This window comes from Prorops nasuta, unplaced genomic scaffold (assembly GCF_024137725.1).
Source record: "Prorops nasuta isolate Cenicafe-Biocafe unplaced genomic scaffold, Cenicafe_Pnas_1.2 PNAS00032, whole genome shotgun sequence".
NCBI lineage: Eukaryota > Metazoa > Arthropoda > Insecta > Hymenoptera > Bethylidae > Prorops > Prorops nasuta.
Window position 1 is genome coordinate 309,535 of NW_027116829.1, and position 24,107 is coordinate 333,641.

The 24,107-nt window shown below is 39.7% G+C and overlaps 3 protein-coding genes across 3 annotated transcripts; 1 reads left to right on the forward strand and 2 right to left on the reverse strand.

Annotated features, from left to right (window-relative positions):
* Nucleotides 1–1,077: 1,077 nt before the first annotated feature.
* On the forward strand, nt 1,078–9,040 carry LOC136783181 (fibrillin-2-like). The gene is made up of 17 exons (XM_066743107.1): nt 1,078–1,238; nt 1,333–1,463; nt 2,223–2,564; nt 2,837–3,196; nt 3,276–3,530; nt 4,016–4,195; nt 4,303–4,455; nt 4,526–4,660; nt 4,727–5,196; nt 5,409–5,749; nt 5,849–5,943; nt 6,276–6,619; nt 6,722–6,860; nt 6,940–7,261; nt 7,343–7,923; nt 8,305–8,434; nt 8,519–9,040. Exons 1-17 carry the CDS (start codon nt 1,159–1,161, stop codon nt 8,925–8,927), a joined length of 4,467 nt encoding a protein of 1,488 aa, XP_066599204.1. The 5' UTR covers nt 1,078–1,158; the 3' UTR covers nt 8,928–9,040.
* A 113-nt stretch (nt 9,041–9,153) lies between these two features.
* Nucleotides 9,154–20,020, reverse strand: LOC136783182 (serine/threonine-protein kinase PLK1-like). Its single transcript, XM_066743108.1, has 9 exons — nt 19,882–20,020; nt 16,557–19,796; nt 14,826–14,930; nt 14,627–14,743; nt 12,726–12,940; nt 12,055–12,514; nt 11,535–11,980; nt 11,319–11,452; nt 9,154–11,251 (listed from the first exon to the last, which is right to left on the reverse strand). The coding sequence occupies exons 2-9, from the start codon at nt 17,670–17,672 to the stop codon at nt 10,806–10,808; spliced, it is 3,039 nt and encodes a 1,012-aa protein (XP_066599205.1). The 5' UTR covers nt 17,673–19,796; nt 19,882–20,020; the 3' UTR covers nt 9,154–10,805.
* Nucleotides 20,019–23,834, reverse strand: botv (exostosin like glycosyltransferase 3). Its single transcript, XM_066743109.1, has 8 exons — nt 22,818–23,834; nt 21,919–22,754; nt 21,623–21,838; nt 21,329–21,539; nt 20,987–21,243; nt 20,787–20,914; nt 20,231–20,698; nt 20,019–20,149 (listed from the first exon to the last, which is right to left on the reverse strand). The coding sequence occupies exons 1-8, from the start codon at nt 23,518–23,520 to the stop codon at nt 20,110–20,112; spliced, it is 2,859 nt and encodes a 952-aa protein (XP_066599206.1). The 5' UTR covers nt 23,521–23,834; the 3' UTR covers nt 20,019–20,109.
* Nucleotides 23,835–24,107: the final 273 nt, after the last annotated feature.

A 24,107-nucleotide genomic window follows, 5' to 3' on the forward strand; every position in this document is an offset into this window, starting at 1 on the left:
CATTATTCTCCAATTTGAGCAGGGGTAAAGCGGTAAAAAAAGAGTTTTTTTTTTTGTGTTTGCACTATTTCACTGACCCATTTTTCTTCAACACGTGTTTACGTAACTTCCTGCCGACCTTGTACAATGCATTTTATTCAATCCTCGATTAGATAATATTCGTGAAAACACCCTGAGAAACTCGGACATAACTTTGCATGGATGTACGTTTATATATACAAATTTAAAGAATCATCCACCGTTGATTTTAATCATGAATTTTTCCGTTTGTCTAATTAAATATGATAAAATTCTTATATTTTATTATAAAATAGTATTTAAAATTCTCTCTTGAATAAAACATGCCATTTTCTATAAACCATCAAATTTGTTCCTCCAATTTAATAATGGAGGATCTAGATGAAAAAATATTAAAATGATTTTCTTATCGCAGTATGATAAATGAAAGCACAAGGTATAAATAAATACAGAATATTTGAAATAAATATGAAGAGAAAAAACAAAGAGAAGAGATGGAATATATTCTCTAAGATTCCTCTTCATTGAAAGAGGGTAGAGGAAGAGAGTGACTCGATAGAGCGAATCAGTTTTACACCACGCGGATACCATGAGAGTGTCGAGGGCAAAAGTGAGTAAAATTTTTTTACAAAGCCCCTGGCTGTCCAAGGCTCAATTACAGCTCGCCATGTGCTTTTCTCTCCGCATTGCGCGTGTCACGGCCAGCACAACTTCCTCCCGTTCTTTTTTTTACACACGCTCTCTACATCATTCAAAAAACTTCTCTCTGACAAAATCCTTCCTCTCTATATCCTCTTTCCAACGAGATATAAATTAATACAATATATATATATATGTGTGTGTGTAACAAAAGAATGTTTAATTCTTATTGAAATGAACAAAGCGAAAGGAAATTAATATTTATTTAGTTAAAACTTAAATTGTGCAATCGCGCGAACACGTGAAAATGAATATTTTGTATTTTTGTATAGAATTTCTTTACATCATTGTAATTCTCTAAGAGATGTTAGTCTTTTGTGCGCAGGTGGATTTTTCGGTATGACAAAGGGGAGAAGCTGGTAGCGAGCAAAATCTGCTGTCAGCGGCGGAGGAGAAGGAGAAACGGACGGCTGCGGATGTGGAAGCTGCGAAGGGAGGGTAATGCGATGTCGCATGGGATGGAGGAGAGAGGGGAAAGTGGAGGAAGGTGCAAGAGCAGAAGAAAACCAACTCGGTCGACGGTACAAGACTTCAATGCGCCTTCGGTCTTCGTCCAAAGCGCCGCTCCATTCTTCAAAAAGCGTTTCATCCCTAAATTCGATCCTTCCGTTCCAGGAATTACCACGCTCCTCGTTTATTCCTCTCCGCGCTACGCTTCAACCACCGTAAAACGATTTTCCAAATTAGAAGAAACATGTGTCGGTCGCGACACTGCATCCTCTGGACTCTCGTCCTCCTGCAAACAGGTAAGAGCAACAATTTTTCTCTTAATTTTTCATCCATTGTATTATTCATATTTCACACCATTAATTTCTCTCTCTCTCTCTCTCTTTCAATTTCGAGGGAAACCTATTTTAGAAAATTGTTGACGCGAGTTCTCTTGCGCGAAATCAGACGGAAAGTCATTTGGGAATTTCACGAGGTGACAAATCACGAGCGGATGACAACTAGACAGTTTTCAAGAACTTCCGGGTGGAGTTTCCGTCAATATTTACCCTCGATTCTCTCCGATAGAGACGAGACCTGGCAGCAGAGATTTAGAGAGAGAGAGAGAGAGAGAGAGAGAGACCAGTCTCTCTTGGCTGTATCTAGGTCGTCGGAGATAAAGTTTAATTTATTTACGAGATTTCACCCAACTCCCCGAGGAGGATCCAACCGAAAACGCTCCGGTGGTTTTTCGACAAGATTGCATAAACTCTCTGCAAACATGAAAGAAGTCCTATATTAGAATTAGAATCATCTCCGGCAATCGCTGAATTGTCCTTGCACTGATTTTTATTCTCTTCTTTCTTTTTTCTTTTTTACCGCTCAGCGTCTTAATTCGCAAATAATGCGACACTATATTCTCCCAAATCTAAAGTTTGCGAAGAGTTCGTGCAAAAGAATGTAAAATTGGGAGAAGAACCTGGTGTAAATTTGATATCGTTAATAGTGTAGTTGTTAAGACGTTTGGTTTTGCAAAATTGCACAGAGAATTTTGATGGTTATGAATCAAATGTTTGCAGGATGGGTGATGAGCCAGATGAAGGATCAGTTTGAAAAATGTTGCAAGCTGGGGACAAGTTGGGCAACGGAGGGTTTACGATGCGAAAAATTCAGCGGTCCCGTGAGTGGGGTGCCAAGGGTGGAACAAGGACTGTGCTTGGAAGCTGTAGACATTTGTTGCACCAAGGCGTACCGCGAGCAGCAGTGCAAACGAGGAAAAGACGATGCTCGTGCTGGCCTTGATTGTACTTCCCTTGGTAACAACAATAACAACAAAAGCAACGCAACAAATTCCTTTAACAGATTCAGAAACTCCGACAGGGGAGATTATCATCGCGACTGCTGCGAAGGCTGCAAACTTGGTATTTGCAAATTTTATTTTACGCTCCGAGTACTAAGATCATTGATGCTTCGAGTGCTCGAGATTCGGGAACGCCTCGAGTATGGTATAAATTAATTCAAGAATAAATACTTGGAAAAAATCGTGGCTACTTTGGGTGCTTGAAATGAATTAGCACAGTGTTGGGAGAATTTATACGGCATGCGATATTTATTCGCGAATTTATTGATACAATATTCAGGATTTTTTTTTTTTTTTCATATTTTTGTAAGAGTGATTTGGAATTTTTCAAAGGAATCTTGACTGGAGCGATGGGTAGAGGCTGCTCATTTTCCTTTAACTTTGGAAGTCCTTGGGATCCAGCGTTTTTGGAGTGCTGCAAGGAAGCTTTGCCAACTACCTTGTCCACTGCCGAGTATTCCAGCAGTAGCGAAGATTTTAGCTCCACTGGAACTTCGTCATCTTCATCCTCGACTTATTCTCCGGATTCTTCACCATCTTCACTATCCTCGCCGGAGTCTTCGTCATCTTCGCAATTCCCTTCAGCATCCTCGGAGTACTCTTCAGCATCCTCCCCATATTCTTCATCATCAACGACGATCTCTGACTTCCCCTCAGATGCCACCAGTTACTCGCCATCGATTCCAACTCCTTGTTAGTATAAAACTGTTTACAAAAATGTATTTCGCCAAACGATCAAGGTGGAATCTATGAAAGGATAATATTTTTGCAGTGATAGACGATATTTGTCAACTCATGAAGGGACTGTTGTGTGCTGACATTTGCATTCCCACGCAAGGCTCCTATCATTGCGCTTGTAGGGAGGGTTTCGAGCTTCTCGAGGATGGAAAAACTTGTCGTCAAAAATCCAGGACGACCTTGGATTCCTCGAATACGCCCAGTTTCAGCAACTCTAGCCCCGACGGGGATTCTCAGGCCAGGTGTCCCTCTGGTTATAAATACAATGCTGCATCGCAAGTTTGCGACGGTAAATATGTTACATGCGAATCGAACGTTTCCAAAATCCAAAAAATTATTTTCTAAATTCTATATGCTAAACCCAGCTTGTGCAATACACTCAGTTTACCAACATTTTAACAGTAATCATATAGATTTGATTAAATCATTCAAATATTTGAATAGAGGAAGGGAGGAATGTGATAAGAGAAAAATAGCTGATAAATTTGCATCTGGTGGTATTCGAGCAAATATTCGTATATCATACACCGATAAACTTTCCTATATAGACTGCTTATCTAACAATGGCTTCCTTATATTTCTCCGTTGCTTTGCGAGGATATACAGTGTATATATATACATATGTGTGTATAAAATTATTAATATTGTGTCGAATTTTAATCCGATAAGCGCTAAATGCTTTTGTCTTTTGTAAATGGCCGCTTATTTTCACTCACGCATATAAAACCGCACGCTCATTTGCGAAACGCAAAATTCACGAAAAAAAACAAGCAGACATGGATGAGTGCGCCGATGAAAGCGAGAAAGAAATCTGTGGGAGTGGATATTGCGCTAACACGATTGGCTCGTACGTTTGCATGGAGCCCGCTAAGAAGAAGGACCACTTCCGGTCACGCTACAGCGAGGAGTGCCCGCCAGGATACGAGTGGAGCCGAATCGTGATAGCTTGCACTGGCAAGTATTTAAAAAAAGAAACAAAAACAAAATTCATGATTTACATATATTTTATTCTTGTTCGAACCTCTAATTGATTTATTAACGATGTGTCTATAATCTTCCAGATATAGACGAATGCGTCGTTATGCCAAAAGTTTGTCGGGGAGAAAAAGAGGTCTGCGTTAACACGCAAGGGAGCTTTAAATGCATGACGATGAAGGGAGCCAAAAATTGCCCTGCTGGGTTCAAATTTAATTCCACTATTCATGCTTGTCAAGGTAAAATTCAACCGTGTATTCATCTCTACGGATAACATTATAATAATTACATCCAGTTTGACCTGTTCAGATGTTGATGAATGCGTGGAAAATATCGACGGATGCTCCGAAAACGAACGATGCAGAAATACCGATGGAGCTTATGAATGTGACGTCATCTGCGAGCAGGGATTCGCTTATGACCGAAAATCGGGGATCTGTGAGGGTGAGACATTGGGTCTATTTGATGTCTGTTTAAATGCAGAGTTTAGAATTTGTTACCTGGTTACAGATATCAACGAATGTGCGTTAGGCCCACAAGTTTGTAAGTCTGGTGAACACTGCATGAACGTCGAAGGTTCGTATAAATGCGAGAGGCCAATGGTATTGGTAAAGTCGACGGATGGGAGAATGACGTCATCGATGAATTCGCCAAATGAGACGTCATTGATAGCCACAGTGAGACCAGAGGTAGATAATAACGTAGAAAGTGAAATAAATACGAGATCAGTGGAGAAATATCCCATTTACAACGAGGATCTGGATTCGTGTCGTTCTGGTTACCATTTGGTAAATGGCCAATGCGTCGATAAAGATGAATGTAACGAAGGTCCCAAATGCAGAGAACACGAACGTTGCACCAATACTCCTGGTAGTTACAAATGCACAGATATCTGTACTTCCGGCTGGTACTTTAATCTTCTGACCAAAGGTTGTCAGGATGTCAACGAGTGCCACCTTGGGAGACACAGCTGTCCCCAGGTAGATCTTATTTGTATTCTATATATTCAACACACTATGTAAATAATTTTTCACTTACCTGTAAAGTGACAAGTTTTGTCCATTATTAGCAGTAACCATGGTACTTTTCGTTATAAATTAATATTAAGGAGAAGAATTTTCTGAATATATGTTCATCCACTTGTATCTCTAATATAATGTGATAATTAAGATTTATATGATTGACTTTTTAGACGCATACCTGCGTGAATACACCAGGGTCCTTCGAGTGTCAAATTTTATTAGATTGCCCAAAAGGATTTGAGAGGGAGAAGAGATACGACGGAACGATTGGAAATTGCTTGGACATTGACGAATGCGAAGAAAAATTGCACAGGTGTAGACAGGAGTTTCACGAGTATTGCTCGAATCGTGAAGGTGGCTACGAGTGTATAATTAGAAAACCTCGTTGTCCCCCGGGCTTCGAATTTTCCATAAGAACAAACCAGTGTGTCGATATCGACGAGTGTGCAACCGGAAATTACACCTGTGATCCCCGTGGAGAACTTTGCGTAAACCTGCCTGGCAGATACAAGTAACAAATTTTGCTGAATTACACTACACACCAGCACTACTCTATCATTGGTGTGTTAATAAATTCTCTCGAATGATTAATAAATTAGATAATTTTTAGGTGCGAGAGATACTGGTTCTCCAACCAGAAACCACGACAAAAACCAGCCTGCCCTTCTGGTTACAAATACAATTCTGAGCTGAGAAGATGTTCTGGTAACTAAAAGCTATGAAAGCTCTCCTTCCAATTTCCTTTAATTCAATTCAAGGAAGCATGCATTTTCGAGAGAAGGAGAGATTTTAATAATAGAAATAATGAGAGCTAACGAGAGTTTGGGCTTTGTTTTTTCAGCCGATCTAAATGTAGAAATGCGCTTTGATCATTCGCTTCCGCTGATCGCTAATTTAATTTGAACAATGCTAGCGAAGAGGCTTCTGGCAAATTGTCGATCATTAACCCATTTTCTTGCTACGATAGACAATTAGACAGATTATCGCGTTGGAGAGGTCACATGCTTTCTTCGTATCATACTGCATTTGCTTTTCAGACGTTGACGAGTGTTCAGAAAAGTTGGACAGTTGCGGGGACGGGGAAATTTGCTACAACCAGCCGGGTGGTTACAGTTGTTCAAGGGCACCAAGGCCAGTACCGAGGAGGCCGTCAACCCCACCACTCCCGGCACCGGCCGACCATAAGTGCCAGGTTGGCACGAGATACGTCAGGAACAGAGGATGCGTCGATGTGGACGAGTGCAAGGATATACCTGGAGCTTGCAGTAGCAATGAAAATTGTGTCAATGTCATTGGAAGTTTCTCCTGCAAGTGCAAAATTGGTTTCAGGAGGGATAATCTTACTCGGGCTTGTGTCGATATCAACGAGTGTCAATTGCCGGTAATGATACTATTGTTCTGTAATACTGATGAAAATGGTTGCTGAACCGATTTTCGTGATGGTGAAGTTTCTTGAAGCACCTTTTATCGTTACTATAAACAGGACAATGGTTGCTTGTCGACTCAACGCTGTGACAACACAGTAGGCAGTTACACATGCGTGAGATTTTTACCCTGTGGAACAGGATACACCTTGAATGCAGCTACTGAAATTTGCGAGGATGATGATGAATGCCTTTTAGGTGAAAAAATAATTCTATATTAGCCAGCAGTAATATTGAGATTGTTTCTTAATTATTTAGATTATCGGTATTCTTGTAGGTACCCACGATTGCGGTGAGGGATATAATTGCAGAAATACGCTTGGCTCTTATAGGTGCGATAAAGCGCCAAGGTCAGATCGAACGCGACCGACAGCTGCTTTATCTCATAAAACAACTACGACTACAACGACGACAATGACAACTACCACAACCCCAATACCTCGAACATTACCCACTGTCAGCTCCAGGCTAGGGGTAAGCTGTCCTCATGGCCTTGAACTCTCAGAAGAAGGATCTTACTGCATCGACATTGACGAGTGCCGGAGACAACCAAGAATATGTGGTATCATGCGGTGTACCAATACCATCGGATCCTATAGGTCAAATGTTTTAAATATTAATTAAAGGTATATAGTTAAGAGTAATTTTTCTTTTGTTTATCGCTATTGAAAATTTTACAGGTGCGCTCCAGCAGTGCTTTGTAGTCCTGGATACAAACTGGACACAAGCGGGAACCGTTGCGAGGATATTGACGAATGCTCCGACGGAAGTCACGAATGTGGGCCTAAACAGACATGCGAGAATAGGCCGGGGGCGTATCTATGTTCATGTCCACCAGGACACACGCTAGACTCGGTTGGAAAGAATTGTATTGACATCGACGAGTGCAGTTTGTATGCTGGAAAAATTTGTGGATATAACAGCAAATGCGAGAACACCCAGGGATCTTATAAATGCGTTTGTGAGAAAGGATTCGAGAACGTCGATTTGCCTGGTGGTACCGCTTGTCAGGATATCGACGAATGTAAAATTCCAGGACTTTGTCAGCAAAATTGTCTGAATCTCTTAGGAGGCTATCGCTGTGCCTGTGACAGAGGTTTCAGACTCCACAGTGATAACAGGTCTTGTACTGATATTGATGAGTGCACCGAGTTCAAGAACAATAATTTGTGCATTGGAATTTGCGAGAATACCCCCGGAAGCTATGCCTGCAAGTGTCCAGATGGATATAAGATTAGTGAGGATGGACGAATCTGCCAAGGTATTTTTAGATTTTGGAATTTATCTATTAAGTTAATATATATAACATATCAATGAGACAGTAGTTTTATTAATAATTCCTTAATTATATTAGTTTCTTGATTTTTTGCTATAGTCGTGTCATCCAGTTATTGTTAACTGTGGGAGTAAGGTGGTTAGATTTGCTTTGGTAAGCTTGAACTAGAGAGACGACAGAATGCATTTGGTATTTGCGTAATTTGATGAATACCAGAGTGTAAACTGGTCCGCTCTTGACCCACTGAGTAATTGGAGCAAAGTATGGCATCATTATAGTTGGCTACGCCCACAATAGTTTCGTCGAAAAGCGGTCTCTTGTATACTTACCATTTGAAAATTTCAATGAGACTTTGTCAACTTTCAGATATCGATGAGTGCGAGAGTGGAAGAGTATGCAGAGGTGAGGACGATAACTGTCAGAATCTCAGGGGTGGTTTTCGTTGCAATCGTATCAACTGTCCTCCAGGATATCAAAAAGATCCACAAAAGAAAAAGTAAATTCGATTCTGAATTTTAATTCCATTTCTTCGATTGAAAATTATTCACCTTTACAAAAAATGGCTCAATTATTATTTTAGTCGTTGCGTGAGGACGTCGAGGTACTGCAACATGGGTGACCTTGCGTGTTACCGGATCCCGGCACATTACTCATACAACTACATAAGTTTTGTAAGCATGTATCCAATCCCATCGAGTGGGCAATTGGAATTATTTACGATGCGTGGAGCCCATTGGGCAGACTCCACAGTACAATTCAGTATGGCATTGATAGACGCCAGGGCCCCACCTGGTGTGACCCGAGCTACCGAGTCCTGCTTCGCTCTGAGAAAACCAGCGCCATTCCAAGCGGTCCTAGTCATGACCAAGAGCATCCAAGGACCTCAAGAAATCGAGCTCGACCTCAGCATGGAGATCTATCATAATGAAGAGTTTGCCGGAAGTGCTATTGCCAAACTGTTCATCATAGTCTCCCAATATGACTTCTGAATCTTCCTATTGCTCTTCGGTTTCCTATCCTAAGTGATCAATAATTAAGTTTAATTATCTAAGGCTTTTTTCATCATTACTAAACTAAGTTTTAATAAAACAGGTTCCTTCTATTCTTTTCTTTTATAAAGAATTACATAATCTGTCTTATTCTGTACATAATATAAGAGTCAACATTCTTTTCTTTCAGGTTTTTGTGTTTTCTTTAATAATGAGAAAGAAAAGATCCAATGAAGAGAAGTTTTATTTAGTGTTACCCTCGGCTCCGTGAACAGTATATTATACATGTTTTTAAGCTTAGCCATAGAATTATCACAGCGATACCACGCATTATTCGACATGGAAGTGCCTGGATTGGCGATTAATATTTTGCAGTACCATTTGGAGAGAGGCATCAATGTATTTTTAAGCACTAATGCATCTGGTTGCATCGATACATTTTTAACGTTAACGCATCCTACTTTGCTCGTATTCAACTACAATAATTTTCCTTGCACTGTACTAGCACTCGGTTTGCAAGAATCTTATTTGTAATATAAGTATTTAATTTATTGAGCGCCAAAACTTTCTTTCCATAGAAGGTACGACGTATAGTCTCAGAGAATTCAAACAAAGAAAAATTCTCCTTAAAGCGAATATCCGTTAAACCGTTTTAACACTGCTTTGATAGCTTCTCTTAAGAGCTTTGTTGCGCACTTATAATAGCTAAATCAACCCTTGAGATCTTTAGTATACACATTGCCCCATCGCTACTCCGAGAGATCCAAATTAATTAAAGATTGGCAAAGTAAGGAAAATGCTATTAGTTGATCATGTGATTAATAAGAAACATACCACACGACCTTTAATAACATTTTTCTGTCTTCTAATAGCAACAATTATGGCCACTTTGGCTCAACAATTTCATTATTCATTAATTTAATGAATCCTTTATTTAATCCAAATAGTTAAATCACTTCGGTAACAGTTTGTATGGTATACTTAGTACCTAATTTCCAGCGATTATGTTTTTTTAACGACAAGAACAATAAATAGCTTTAATATGCATAACAGCTTGGAAGAAAAAGAGCCATGCGAAATGGCATAACAATGGCAGTGATGTCGGCCGCTCTCTTCAGCTTAGAAAAGATATAATAAATAAAAGTTAAAAGAAGAAACACTGTTCATTCAATAGTAAACAAAGATTCAAATCACTTGAATTAAAGAAACAACATTGATTGATTTTGCACACGATGTGATTTGCCTCTGGGACAAATGTTTCTGTATTTTTTACGGAAGAATGCGAGCCTGACTAGCAACATTAGCAAGCAATTCTTAAACCATCAAAGATTCGCGTATTCAGTGCTATCGTCATAAGTGGTGAGATTTAATTCAACTAACGATAAATCGTATCAAAATTTATGTATAGTATAACTTCATTTATATCTATGTACATCGCCTTATTTCCTATATTGCCTTCTAACGCACGTATGTACATACCTGAAACAAATATTTACTAGATTTAAAATTATCGCCTGCTTCTATCTGTCATCATCCGTCGTACTTATCACGTGATTAAATTTGCACAAGCACTTTTCCGCGTGCTATTTAGGGCTACTTCTTTTGCAAAAGTATCAGTTTTTAATGCAATTGAATCATTTTAGTGAACCTTACTGACTTTTGTGAACGAATAATTGGAAATATGATAGAATTATATCAGATTATTCCAGATAGCCCTATAATAGTAAACATTCTTGAATATACGAATAAGAAATTTTTTCCACTCCGCTTTTCTCTTTGTTTGTCACTCAAGCTTCATCAGCCATTATTGGAACGATTCATCCTTCGATTCATTACTCGGCAACTCCTGAATGAACCGCGGTGCTTATTCGTTTGTTTTTAAAGAAATGAAGTATCCGATAGATCTTTTTGACGTTTCAACGAATTCTTGAAGTTAGTCCAACCTTTTAAGGAACGATTCGATCTTCTACGACTCCTCAGGCTTCTGCTGATCGTATTGTTATCCAGTTCGGCGAATTCTCTGGCTACTTTGCATACGTAGTGAAGACGTTTATAGAGATCGAGAGTGCAGCCGAAATCTCGAAGGTCGTTCAGCCAATAAGAAGAAACGCGTCTGTCCGTATCTATGTAAGTGACGAGATATCCGTGCCTCGCTTCTTGGGAAATCACCATCTTCGTATGATCTACGAAGAAATTCACTTGCAACAAAGGGGCTGTCAGCTCCATCACTATCGCTTTATCGGTTCGCAGCCAACGTCTCATCCGTGGCACACAAGCATTTTTAGATTGTTTTAACGCAGTTCGGGATTCTTTAAATTCTCCACCTGAAAGCCCCATATAATATTACATACAAAAGAGAAGCACATAATTATTAGCTATTAGTTTATTCACCTTCTGTTAGAAAATAATCCATATATTGCGTAAATTGTCGTAATAATTCTAGCTTTTCGTGTAAGGGTGCTGGAACATCTCGCTCCCTGTGGTATCTCGATACTTCATCGTCGATGGTCATGTACTCTACTCTCCTATTAAGAATGAACGTAAAAATTGTGGATTTACTCAATTGTGGTAAATCAATCAATCATACATTGCAATTAAGAGACCGACCTTCTGTCCCTGGTGTAGCTGATCTTGGTATTATCATTGAACAGTACACCAACTGACTTGTCCGATAATTGGAAGCAAAGTCCATATTTGTTTGAATAGTCGATCCATTTGCTAACGAATAAAGGTTCGATGCCATCAGCCATTGGTGGATTGTGCAGCATATTGCTGTGTTTTATCTCGGCAACACAGTTTTCCAAGGCACGGTGCATCAATACGCTCTGGGCTAAAGACCCAGGTTTCTTCTGTTCTGGACATAGAACATTGCTGAGTCGTTGTCTGAACCTCGGTAGTTTTGGTAGCTTTTTAGCGATCCAATTAGAGACCTTCGACTCCTTTTGCACATTATCATTCTTCTCAGCCCTGTCCAACAGATATTGATCTACTTCTGATAAATGAACGGATGTTCTTTGTTGCTGATAACAAAGGGAGTCCGTATTACCAATGCTCTGCAAGAGATGTGAATGTAAAATTGAAAAGAACGGTGCATTTTAGCTAAAAAAATATTCACACAGACACTTACCCGAGCTTTAGAGATCTCTCTGTTTCTAGTTGCTCCGGACAAAGAGGAGGATGGAGAGGTGGAGGAGGATATTATGGGTATCATAGGAGAAGGCTCGAGAATGACTGCTTGAGGCATTTGGTAGCAACAAGTATGGGGAAGAGAGGCTGGCACGTATTCCTTGGTAAGATAAGCATGTTCCTTGACCCTCTCCAGAGAAGGCCTTAACTCTGGATTTGGCTGGAGCAACCATCCTATCAAGTCCTGACCGCTTTTACTCGCAATCGAATCGTCCACTTCGCGATAATGATTGCTACAGATCCTTGCATACGTTTCTTTCAACGTGGCCGTGTCAAACGGTGGCTGGCCCACCAACAAAGCGTACAGAATGCAGCCCAAAGCCCAAACGTCCGCCTCATAACTGTAAGCTTGCTTGTAAAGCACTTCCGGTGCAATATAATTTGGTGTACCGCATATATTTCTGCACAAAAGAAAACAGTTTTTCATTAAAACATTTTAAATAAATAGTATACGGATTACTTTTGAATTAAGAATGCTGTACTCGTTTTTTTTTACAATTGAATACTGAATAAAATTTCGTCGTTAAATTCGTCACAACAATTCAGCAATAAAATTTGATTTATAGCGAGTTATTTTAAGTTTGAAATAAAATGGGCAAACTTATGACGTACATTCGTTTGCGTTGACCATTAGGTCTCGTTGCCAATCCGAAATCTCCAATTTTAACAATCATGCGATCCGACAAGAACATGTTGCCAGGTTTCAGATCACGATGAACAACCTTCTGGGAATGGATATAAGCTACGCCAGTCACCATTTGCTTCATATAATATCGTGCTTCCGGCTCAGTAACTTTTCCCCTATATTTCAGCACGTGCATCAGGCTCTGTAAAAAGAATATAACATGATATCACCATAGAATAATTTAAGAAGCTACTCGCTCATTCATAAAAAGTAATCTGACGAATTATACAAGAAACATAAGAGTCTTTTGTTTTTAATTTCAACAAATCTTTAACAGCAAAGCCCATGGATGTTACAAGGCAGATTCAATTATATCTTGAACTTGTCATTGATATTGTGGGAATTCATTTGTGACACAAAGCCTTTATACATAACGATGTTATTGATGTGCAGCCTTAATTCCATCTACGGTTAACTCGGTAGGTTTCTCCAACGAACAGTCCTATTAACATCCAATTGAATATACCAACTGTTTAAAGGCTTCGCGTATTCGCTTAATCTCTTTCCTCACAATTTAATTTCCCATTTGCAATCTATATTTGTATTTCTCATGCAGAGAACTAAAAAATGTTTAAACGATTATTTCATCTGAATTATTTTTTCTTAGGAGCTGAATTAAATTTGACTCGGCGCAGATTCTTAGTTGTATGATACCAGGGAAGATGTGAAAATAAAAGAGAAAAGGGTGGGGACTGTAGTTTGAGAGGGGGGGAAGAAGTGAGAAAAAGAGATATAGAGAGGGGGGGGGGGGAGAGGAATAAGATAGAGATAGAGATAGAGAAAGAAAGAGAAAAAGGGAATGGGAGGGGATAAAATGGAGGGGACAAAGTGAAAGAAGCAAAGTATGGGAAAGAATATTCGTCGTGATTTTTCTCCAAGAAGGCAGAAGAGAGCAGGTGATCGAACGATTAGCTGGTTGGCCGCACCGTAACGGTAAAAACGAGTTCAGCAGCAGAGAGTGCAAGTGGCAGGGCAGGGAATCGCAGCAGCAGCACCAGCAGCTACTCCACTCATCCACCGTTTGACTCCTGCCTGCCTCTTCTCTCTTCCCTCACTCACTCCACACTTTTTCTTCAATTTCTTCAGCTTCTACAACCTCCTCGTCATACTATCCCTCCCCTACCAATACTCAGCGATGACAAAGCGATTACTCCACAGCTCAACGAATAACAGTCCCTCGCTAAAAAATTTTGCAGCAGTAACGTGCAAAAATCTCACGGTTCGTCCATTATCGAACAATCTCCTCGATTAGACCAGGATTTATCGGAGGAACATGGAGTCGTTTAAACAGCAGCTCCCTGGACGGTGCTGGCGATGAATCAGTTTTCACCTCATTGGCGATGACAAAACTCTCTAAATGATCCTCCGGTACAACGTACAATGCGTGTGTGTGTGTGTGACAAGGTCAATCAAACGGGCCATATCTCCTTGAGATTTTGCCAAGACTCGTGCGAAATGTTTCAGGAATCTTTTGTGCTCGAAGTGCATGACCTGCTGGCATGCAATTGCTTCGCCAATTATCCTCATCGATTTGCGCTCTTCTTCACGAGTGATAGATTGAAATAGAATTTAAACTGTATGGAGTCGATCAATGGTAGATGAGAAACCCAATAATTCTGTACCATACGGATTGTGGAAGCAGTAGGGTGGGTCATGAAAAAACGTGGCCTGGTAATTACAATAGAGAGATGGATGGGTGACTATGACTGATGGACAAATAAATATAGTTAGAAGGAATACACGGACGTAAAAAGCATATTGTATAAGGCAAGAAGTCTAGTTTGAGCAAATGAGCTATAAAAGCAGAACTTGATAGGATATGCGATACCTTTCTTGGACAGGCTTCCAGTAGCATGTAGACATTTAGATTGTCTTCAAAATAATGGTGCATCTGTACGACGTTCACGTGATTCAATACCATGTGTATCATAATCTCTCGTGCAATCTAAAAATATTTATCAATTCGTAATAACGTTGTGCTTGTTTGTTAACGGCACATCAACACACGTATATATACGTCAACTAACTTTTTGCATATGAATTTTCTGCATCTTGTTCTTCGGGATGATCTTACAAGCGTATCGACTTCCATTCTTCACATCCGTTATCATGTAGACCTTGGCGAATCCACCCTGTTGAAAAAAATTCTTGTATCAGTATAACCAGCTCTTTTCTCACATTATTTAATTGCTTATAAAAAAATGCTCTCAATTTAACGAATACAATGAGAATTAAGTTTCTTTGGTCATGTCAATGAGCATAAGTTTTTTCCTCTCTCAGAACGCGTTCCACTTTAAGCAGAGATTAATCCGTAATTAAATGGAGGACGATAGGGAGGGGCGAGCAATTACAATGGTTGGTATTTAAAAATAACACGACTAGAGGCAGAGTGGTGATTTATTTTTTCCGGTCTATTCCTATCTTGGGAAGTGCAGGAAAAACACACGGTTTCCTGCGGGAAGTTACCCGAGGGGAGGAGGAGCTTCTCCACGAAGCTAACGGGAAGAAGGGCTCCTGCAACGAATAAAAATTCAGAGTTTTCGTGTAAATATCGAGAAGAAGATGCCAATGGGAAGGGTTAAAAAGAGGCGAGTCGATCCCGGGCCTATTGCCAGAATATCTTGGCCAAAAATATCTTCCGACATTACGAAAATCCAACTCGTCGCGCAATCAGCCAATCCCTCAAACTAGTTCTCAGTTGTTCCCAGTCATTCTTTCACCTCCCCCCCCCCCTCTCTCTGCTCGTTCCTCGAGTTCTCTCGAGGGTCTTTTTACCACTCGTTACAAGCTTCGACCAGTTGGTTCCTCCCTTTTTCTCCGATCATTCTCAGCTTTTTCCTTCATCCTCCTCTGCTACTTTATTAAAGAAACAAAAAGACTCTGTTCGCTCTTCGGTACTTTTCACCCTCTTTCTTGAGCATTGCGTTTCACCAGACGCAGCCTCGGTAGAAGATCCTTGAAGCTTTCCTTAATTTTTATCCTTGGCACAAAGAGTTCGAATTCTCACGTTTCAGTCGCAAAAAGGTCACGGCTAATAAAACTTTGATCGCATTTTCTTTCAGTGCGCATCTCTCCGGCGAGAAAAGGTGGAAAGGTCGGATTACAGGAGGTTCGTTAGTGCGCGTTTAACGGGCCATTGATAAACCGCGCGATAAAAGCGTTAAAAATTCTAGAAACCGATAATTAGGATTTTGACGAGAAGAAATTGAACCCCTGAAGGAGAGGAACATCTTGTGAAAAATAAAGAAAATAGTAAGGAAGACTCCACTGGCAATTTTCACAGATAATATCTGCTTAATTAATTGTTATAAACGAGGCGCATCAGCAAGATTAACGAGATTGTATTAACGAACTTATGCAGCAAGAAGTCATCGTTTAAAAACTGGTTATTTTATTAATACGAGAAAAGTGGAGAAATTCTCGGTTCATTTGCTTCATTATCAAATGGCTCGTTAGTCTCGCCAGTTATAAAATTGTGCTAATGAAGCTTTTGCTAATTATCCTTCCGGAAATGGAGATACAATCTTGCGTAATTTTCAACCCTGTGAAAATCCACCACCACCGTTAGAAAATCATCTCCGCGGATCTACAAAAAAAAACTCGATAAAATATTTAAATATTAAAAGAAAATGGATTCATGCGGTTATTGAATCTCTGGCTTCGAGGGCCGCTGAAGCGTGAGAGGATAGAAAGAAAAAAACTTACAAATTGGAAAAGAGCGAGGCGTGGAACAGGTGCGGAGCGAAGGTTTTATTTACCTTGCCAAGAAATTGTCCTTTGCAGTAAGCGTCGCCTTTCCCAGGATCGACAATGTAATCGGAGTCCTGTTCCTGGGGCGAATTGCTCCAGGACGGTGGGGACGGAGGGGACGCGGGTTTCGCAGGGCTGGGACGTAAGAGCGTGGGGGCTGCGGTGCCGAAGACCTTGGAGTTAAGGCTGCTGCCATTGAAATTAGTCGTTGGAGCGAGGCTACCGGGAAGAGAGGGGGGTTCCTGAGCTGACCTCTCTTTGTCGAGTTTTGCACCGAGAGGCTGGACGGATCCGTAGAGTAACGTGGAAGTGGTGCAGGTCTCGTCCTTTCTGATGCCCTCCACTGTGCTGACCGGAAAAGCGCTATAAGTGGAGAGTTCCAGTGGCAGTGAAGAACCGTGTCTCCTACTCCTGCGTCTCACTAAACTCTGCAAGGACGAAGCACTCTTCGATATCCCTGCCCTGGGCCTCTCGTCGACCGACCTCACACTGCTCGTGTCCAGTCTCCTCCTGGAACACTCCCCGTCCAGCTTCAACCGGGAAAAATCCACCTCTACTTCTAACCTCCTCTGAAAACACTCGGCTTCAACGTCCACGTTCTTCCTCGAACGTACCATATCCGCTATACCTCTTGGACTCTCGGTGCCCAACCTCCTGGACGCCTCCACTCTCATCCTCGAGGGTTCTCGGTCAATATCGATGTTCCTCCTAGAACGATCCAGGTCTATTCCTCTTCTGGAATATTCATCACTCACTTGATTATTCCTCTCGGGATAGTTTAAGTTGGATTCTGCTTGTCTTGAGGAACGTTCAAGATCAATTGTTTTTCTGCCATAACACTCAAAGTCCAATTGGACATTGCACCTCTTCCCCGAGGGCTCTGGATCGAGGTCGGCTCTGATTCCGGAGGAACACTGGGACTCGGAGATCCTTCTGGGATTCAAAACGCGAAAGGACGAGGAGCTGGTCAGGCGAATATCAGCCATCATGGGTGCAAATAGAAAATTTGACTTGATTTCTTTTCTCTCCCTCAGCAGCCTCTCCCTCGTCATTTCTTTCTCGTGGTGCAACGAGATCGAGCTGCCCACCTGCATCTCCATCGTACTCGATGGCTGCAAAGGCATTTCAAGTTACTTCAACAATAACAATCATCGACTTCACTCAAGTTTCTTCAAACTTTCGAAACAACATAGTAAAGAATATTTTCTACTATTCATCTATCGTCTTCGTATCCTGATCGTTCGACTCTTTTCAATTTACGAATTAATCAATTATTACATCAGCAATAATCATTCGAGCATCCACGCTGACTACCATAGTGGCTCATTTCTTTAAATTGAAAATTAATCTCTCTGTCTAGTCTCCAATATGCATTGCATTGTTCATTTTTTTTTCTTTTTTTAATTGCTGACTCGATCCAGTCCTATCAATGACGAAAATTGTCACTCCAATTCCACTTTGCAACTCGACCCTCTCATTGGTCAATCGATTTTTCTGCCATTGGTTTTCGACAGCACGCTGCAAACGACTCTTCGCTTGGCACCAGACACATGCATAGTTCTCCTTTGTGTATTAATATTGCAACGGAACAGAAACTTTGTCCGAGGCAAACCGATCGGTATTCCTATCCTTCCTCTGGCAAAACTGATATTCTCTCGAAACGACCAACTTGCATGGCAACGTTTCGAATGTTGTTTCACAACGCCTCTTTTATCGAAGAATTATGCAGCACTTGCAAATATTACTTGGATTTTGCGATTAACGGGTAATTCGAGACGTATTAACTAGTGTCTCGCAGCTGTAAACTTCATTTGCGAAGGTTTTATCACTGAAAATTCCACTTAGAATGCTGATGGAATATCCTGTGAGAAAGGAAGGAAGGGCACAGGTGAAGCTGGGAAATTCCGTGCCTTGTAATTCTATATATATATGTGTGTGTGTGTGTGTGTTATCCGTGTTCCTATGGTCGGATTGAATTCTCACAGAGTCGTTTCGTGGAAATCAGAAAGGAAATGCGAGCACTGCTGAAGGAAAAAGTGTAGAAACACTGTAGAATACGAGGGAAAGATCCTCCCGAGTCAGTCTGCCATTTCGTATGGCATTTTTTCCATTATGCACTGTGTACACAGAATTTCAATGATATGTCCTTTTACCCGATCACCAAACTCTAAACTGGAATGGGCTGTCTTGTCCTTTTCGTATTACTTCGTTGGCAATTCGCTCGCTCGCACAAAACGACGGAGACACCTGCCTACAACACCCTGCTTAGTGCTTGCCTGCCTCCTGCCTGCCTTCCCTTTTCCTTCTCTTCTCCCACTCGCTCTGTCTCAGGCCTACTCCCCAGTCCCCACCCGAACATTAACTCCCCTACCATCCTCTTCAGTCAGGGCTGTACAAATTACTCCATTCTCCCATTTTTAAATTTTAACAATCACGTGTCTATCTTTCCCCGATCTAACGCTAAATCTCTTTCTAATTTCTCTGAAAAATTTTTTATTTTCTTTCTTAATATTTGCAATAACTATTGAATGAAATTTTACTTTAACTTATGAGTTCGGTATTTAAATTATATGCCAGGATTCAATTTTACGAGAAAAATGTTGAATAAATAGTTTTAGGTATAAGGAGAATTTAGGAGTATATGAGGAAAAGACATCGAGTTGAGAAGAATAAGAAAAAAGGAGCCGGTTGTTAGTACGATCCTGGTTTAACTAGTTTTCCTCATCTCGTGTTTAGCTCGTTTCATCCTCTTTTGATTCGTGGGACATTCGTGGGATCCCACTGCATATTCTGCTCTCTTTTGGCCCATCCTGAATACCCCCTCTTCCTCCATGGATTTACCGCAGACCGGATGGACTGAGGTGTTGAGGGGCTCGGGGATCTCCCAGAAGACCATGTCATCCTGTACTGTATAGGCTCCACAGTGCACACACGGTCATTCACCATGCCTCATCCTCAATAGAATACGCGTAGAATGTACGCTTACCCAATAATTCTACTATGCTCACTGATCCTTCGCGTATAGCTAAATATAGGCTTAAAGTAGCCGAATGCATCCAAAAATAACATACGCGCCATATCCCACAATCACATTGTAATTTTTTTTTATCCACAATTCTATGTAGATCCATACCCCAATTTTACGCTCTCCTATTTTTCTCTCCAAAATTATTTTTCTACGAGGATAGTCCATTGGAATGGAATCGAGCTTCATGGTGAATACTTTTTCAATTAACCTGCGGATGCACCTAAATTACAAAAAAAATTATTATAAAGTTAGAACAATTTTTCTCCATCGCGTACGAATTTTTATTATATCTTTATATTATTTACTTAAAAGCTGAAAAAATTGTTCGTAATTCCTATTTACAATTATTTGTCGATAATTCATATAGTACTGATGGGACTATGAAAATCGCTTCAATCGATTTTTTAATTGGTCATTCTTAAAATAATCTACACGTCTTATTTTCTCTACAAAGAGAAATCCTTACAGCTGAGACTTCGTAATCTTGCTGGATGATTAAAGCTACAATTGTTCTCTTATTGGATGAGTATTTTCTATAAAAGTAATGGCACGTGAAAAGTTGATCTTGAAGCACTGGAATAAGAATGTTTATAAAACTGATCAATCCTTGGTCTTTTAAGAGATTTAATTCATTTTTATATAAACTTAAAGCACTTCTGTTTATCATGTGGTATTCTGGTCTTAAATAATATCGAATCCGCTCGATATTGCGTATTCAATAATGGCATGTATCCAAACACTTGGGAGAAAAAATTTATGCATTTGTGTCTTTCTTGAAAGTGCGTGTCATCTTCCGAAAGTGAAACTGGACAGCCAGGGCATCTAAATGTCCAACGAGATGTTACTTTAACCGGTGGCTTTCTCGTCACGTGAGATATTAAAAAGTTCATTGCAATATCTTCGCAATTCATATATTCATCCACTTTGTCCCTTATAGCCTGTGGTAGCCAATAGCTGTACAGATATGTATAATGTTTGTGTATAAACGCTGCTCCTGTTAATACCATAGATAACTCGCAGGAGTAATTGGAATTATAGTTCCAAGCGTTATGATGATTTTGATCCCAAGCATGAAAGCGTCCAGGAAAACCTACTACGCGATCCCGATGTTCTCTCCAAACCCTAAAATAATTTATAAGGACAATTTTTGCCAGTCGCGATTTCCATTTTAGTCTAAATGAAACTATATCGTATATGTTTGTATTATTACCTAAAGCCAAACATGATTTCGTCGTGTCTTAAATGAGCGTCATCGTCGACAGATAAAATTGCTTCTGTCTCGATTGCATCAAATGGTAGGAATCGATTGTTCAAGCTGTTTCTCGAGGCTTTAATGACCTGTCTCAAAAGTAATTAACATTATTGATTAAATTAATTTCGAAATTAGGAGGAAATTGATATATTACTTACGTGTATAGGCACACCGATATCTGGCCACTTGAGATCTTCCACTGGTGGCTTTGGGCTGTTCCATACAACTAAAACTTTATTTAAATATGGCAGTCCATAGAAGCGAGCCAATGAATTTATAAGAACTTGCTCTCTTTCATATGTTAACAATACAATTGTAAACTGCTCTCTGGGATAATTTCCACCTAACGATTCGCTGAATTCCTTTCCTGCACCGCCAGCACCTTTTCCGATTGGCCTAAATCCTACTTCGGACCCTGTAAAATAGAGATGCAAGTCAATACTGAAGCAGACATAAATAAGTACCTCTTTCAAACATTAGTTGATGGTAATCAGGTATACCTATGAATTTTGCGTCACTGGGTAACATGGTGTCAAATGCCATTTGTGGATAAAGATTGAACGGATCGACCCAGTCATTCCAAATTTCATGCCCCTGAATTAACATTATTGTATAATTTCTCTTGAAAGCTGGGGAAGGATAAGGTGGTTCTAAAGGACCCAAACTTTCCTCAGCTTCGGGCTCAGTTATTATGCTATCCGATTTTAATGGCTGGTTTAAACCAAAAAATTTAAATTATTAAATATAAATTCATAAAAACAATTACTCTAACTTTATTGCATGATTGTTCTTACTACAAAACTATCATTGAACACACTAGGACTGGCAGCTTGGGGTGCTGGCAAAGGTGGTATACCCAGTCTGTTCCGAATAACAGCAATTACAGTATCTATGACACCTTGGGCAGTACCCATGTATCTTTCCCAAAGCAGCCTACCTTGTCTTCGCATTATTAAAAGATCGTTATCAGGTACTGCTCTCAACAGAAAATGCATTTCTGTTACTCTTGCCTAAAATGATTCTCAGCTTATTTAGTTATTCTTACACAAAGGTATATTTTTATTTAGAACAAACATTTTATTATCTCTACCTTTGGCAAGAAAATGGCGGCTCTCCTCCAAGAGATCACTTCATTATAGCTTAACAAAATCTCATCACCACCCAAAAGAACTGGTATTGCTCCGGATCTAAGAGCTTCGTACAATCTAGCTTGCATAGATGATGTTGTTATATAAGTATTATTACTTGGAACTAGAATTAAGGCAAACGAGGACTCTCTCAATACTGTTTTTCTCGATGAATCAGTCCCGCACAGCGACCAATCCTGAACTTCTATTGTTCTTCTCTCCTCAGACGCTGGTATACATTCAAATTGGATAAGAAATTTATCTAATGTGACACCAGTTGTCATATCTTTCAAATGTTGGATAATGAAATTATCTAAATTATTTTCATCCACAGCTATTCTCTCTAAATCTATTTCTGTATCTACAGTTAGATGAGGAACAGATGGAATCTTAGCAGTCCTTAGTTCTCCTTGAAATGATAAGAGGAATTTTCTTCTGGCAGGTAGCATTTGTGAACTATCTTGCCAAACATCACCTCCTGGTGGGCCCAGAATAGGAGGAATTATCAAGTCAAAGCCTTTTCTAAATTGATTTCTGTAAAATGTTGATTGCACTATAATTGCCCTCCCAGTATCCATGCCATCAAAAATGTTTCCTGATTGCACTGACAAATCCCTGCGAGCAAGGTTTAAAAGAATGTGATTTCTTCCATCACCACCCCAATATGGCAAGCTATGCAAATTTTTAATGTCCAATGGCTTTTGGACAATTTTATATTTTTGCAAAGAGAACGCTTCTCCAATTAGGACAACATATATACAAGCTTCCATTGGATTTGTAGTAAAATGAGGATTATATCCTGAAATGTATATAAACATATGTGTCATAAAGCAAACTAAGTTTTGAATAAATTTTTAAATACCTAATGTTTGTTTAATAGTTGTTTTCAAAAATCCATCTATATCCCATCCAGAGCTTACAACAGAAAACTGATCTGGATCATACAGGTATACTGGAAATCCACTGGTTAAAGCACAGCGACTATGATCAAAACAATTATACATTCTACAAACATGCGGATCATTACTAGATAAAGTTACAGGCAAAGAATTTATTAAGATTCTCTTAGGAGGTGCTAATTCTGGAGTATTTCTTTCTACAGCTTCTCTTTGAGCTACTTGAGCCTGTTCCACACTAATCTTTAACCTGTCAAGGTCTGTCTGTTGGTGCAACAACTCCTGCTTTAATTCATCTATACGTTGTGTAAAGCTACTAACTTCAACTTGAAGCCTTTGTCTCTTTGATTCCAAATCTCTCAGCTCATTGCTAACAGAGACTTTTATACGTAACATCTCTTCTATTCTCAGCTTTAAATCTGATGCTTTCATAGATGTAAAGTCCTCAAATGCTTCCAGCTTTGATCTAGTATGATGAATATCCATATTCAAGGAATCTGACTCTACTTTTGATAAATAATAATGTGTACATAAAGGAACAATGATTAATATAACAGAAATAAATATAATGATTCGTGACAATTTAACATTTGCTTTCCATGGACAAGTTTCCCTTAATATTCTACCTTGATGGTAGGTGGGCAAATTCTCATACGTTTTATTTACCATAATGAAACTTGACTGATAAAGTTATTAAAATTTGAAAAGACTATCAAATACACCATAATTGAATATTAATACATATTCTTTTAGTATTAATAATTTTCTAAAATAATTCGGCACTGTTTAGATGATACGCAGTACAAACTTTATATTTTCCATCTTTAAATGATTACAAAATTGAACAAAAGTCTCAAAGCCATCTTTTCTTTTCTTGTGATCAAAACATCTTATTCACAATAATGAGTTTTTTTTTTATTTCAGGGTTTCTAATTTTTCATAGAGGTATAAAGTACTTGGAAAGGGCGTAAGGTCTTACTAATGGTGAGGGGGTTGACAGGAAAGACGTAAGGGGGGAACACAGCTGTACGCCATTTTTGTTATTCATGTGACGTCATTTGTGTATAAGCGGGTAGCTTATACCGACTTATACACAAATGACGTTACAAAATTGTAGGACAAATTTACCTCGATGCTGATTGGCTAGTGAGAGCGGCCGCGCGTTCGGAAAGCTACCTCGATGTTGATTGGCTGCATGGAGAGGACGGCTGCGTTCAGAAAGTAACCGCTACGACACTATGGCAGCACTGTCTTAG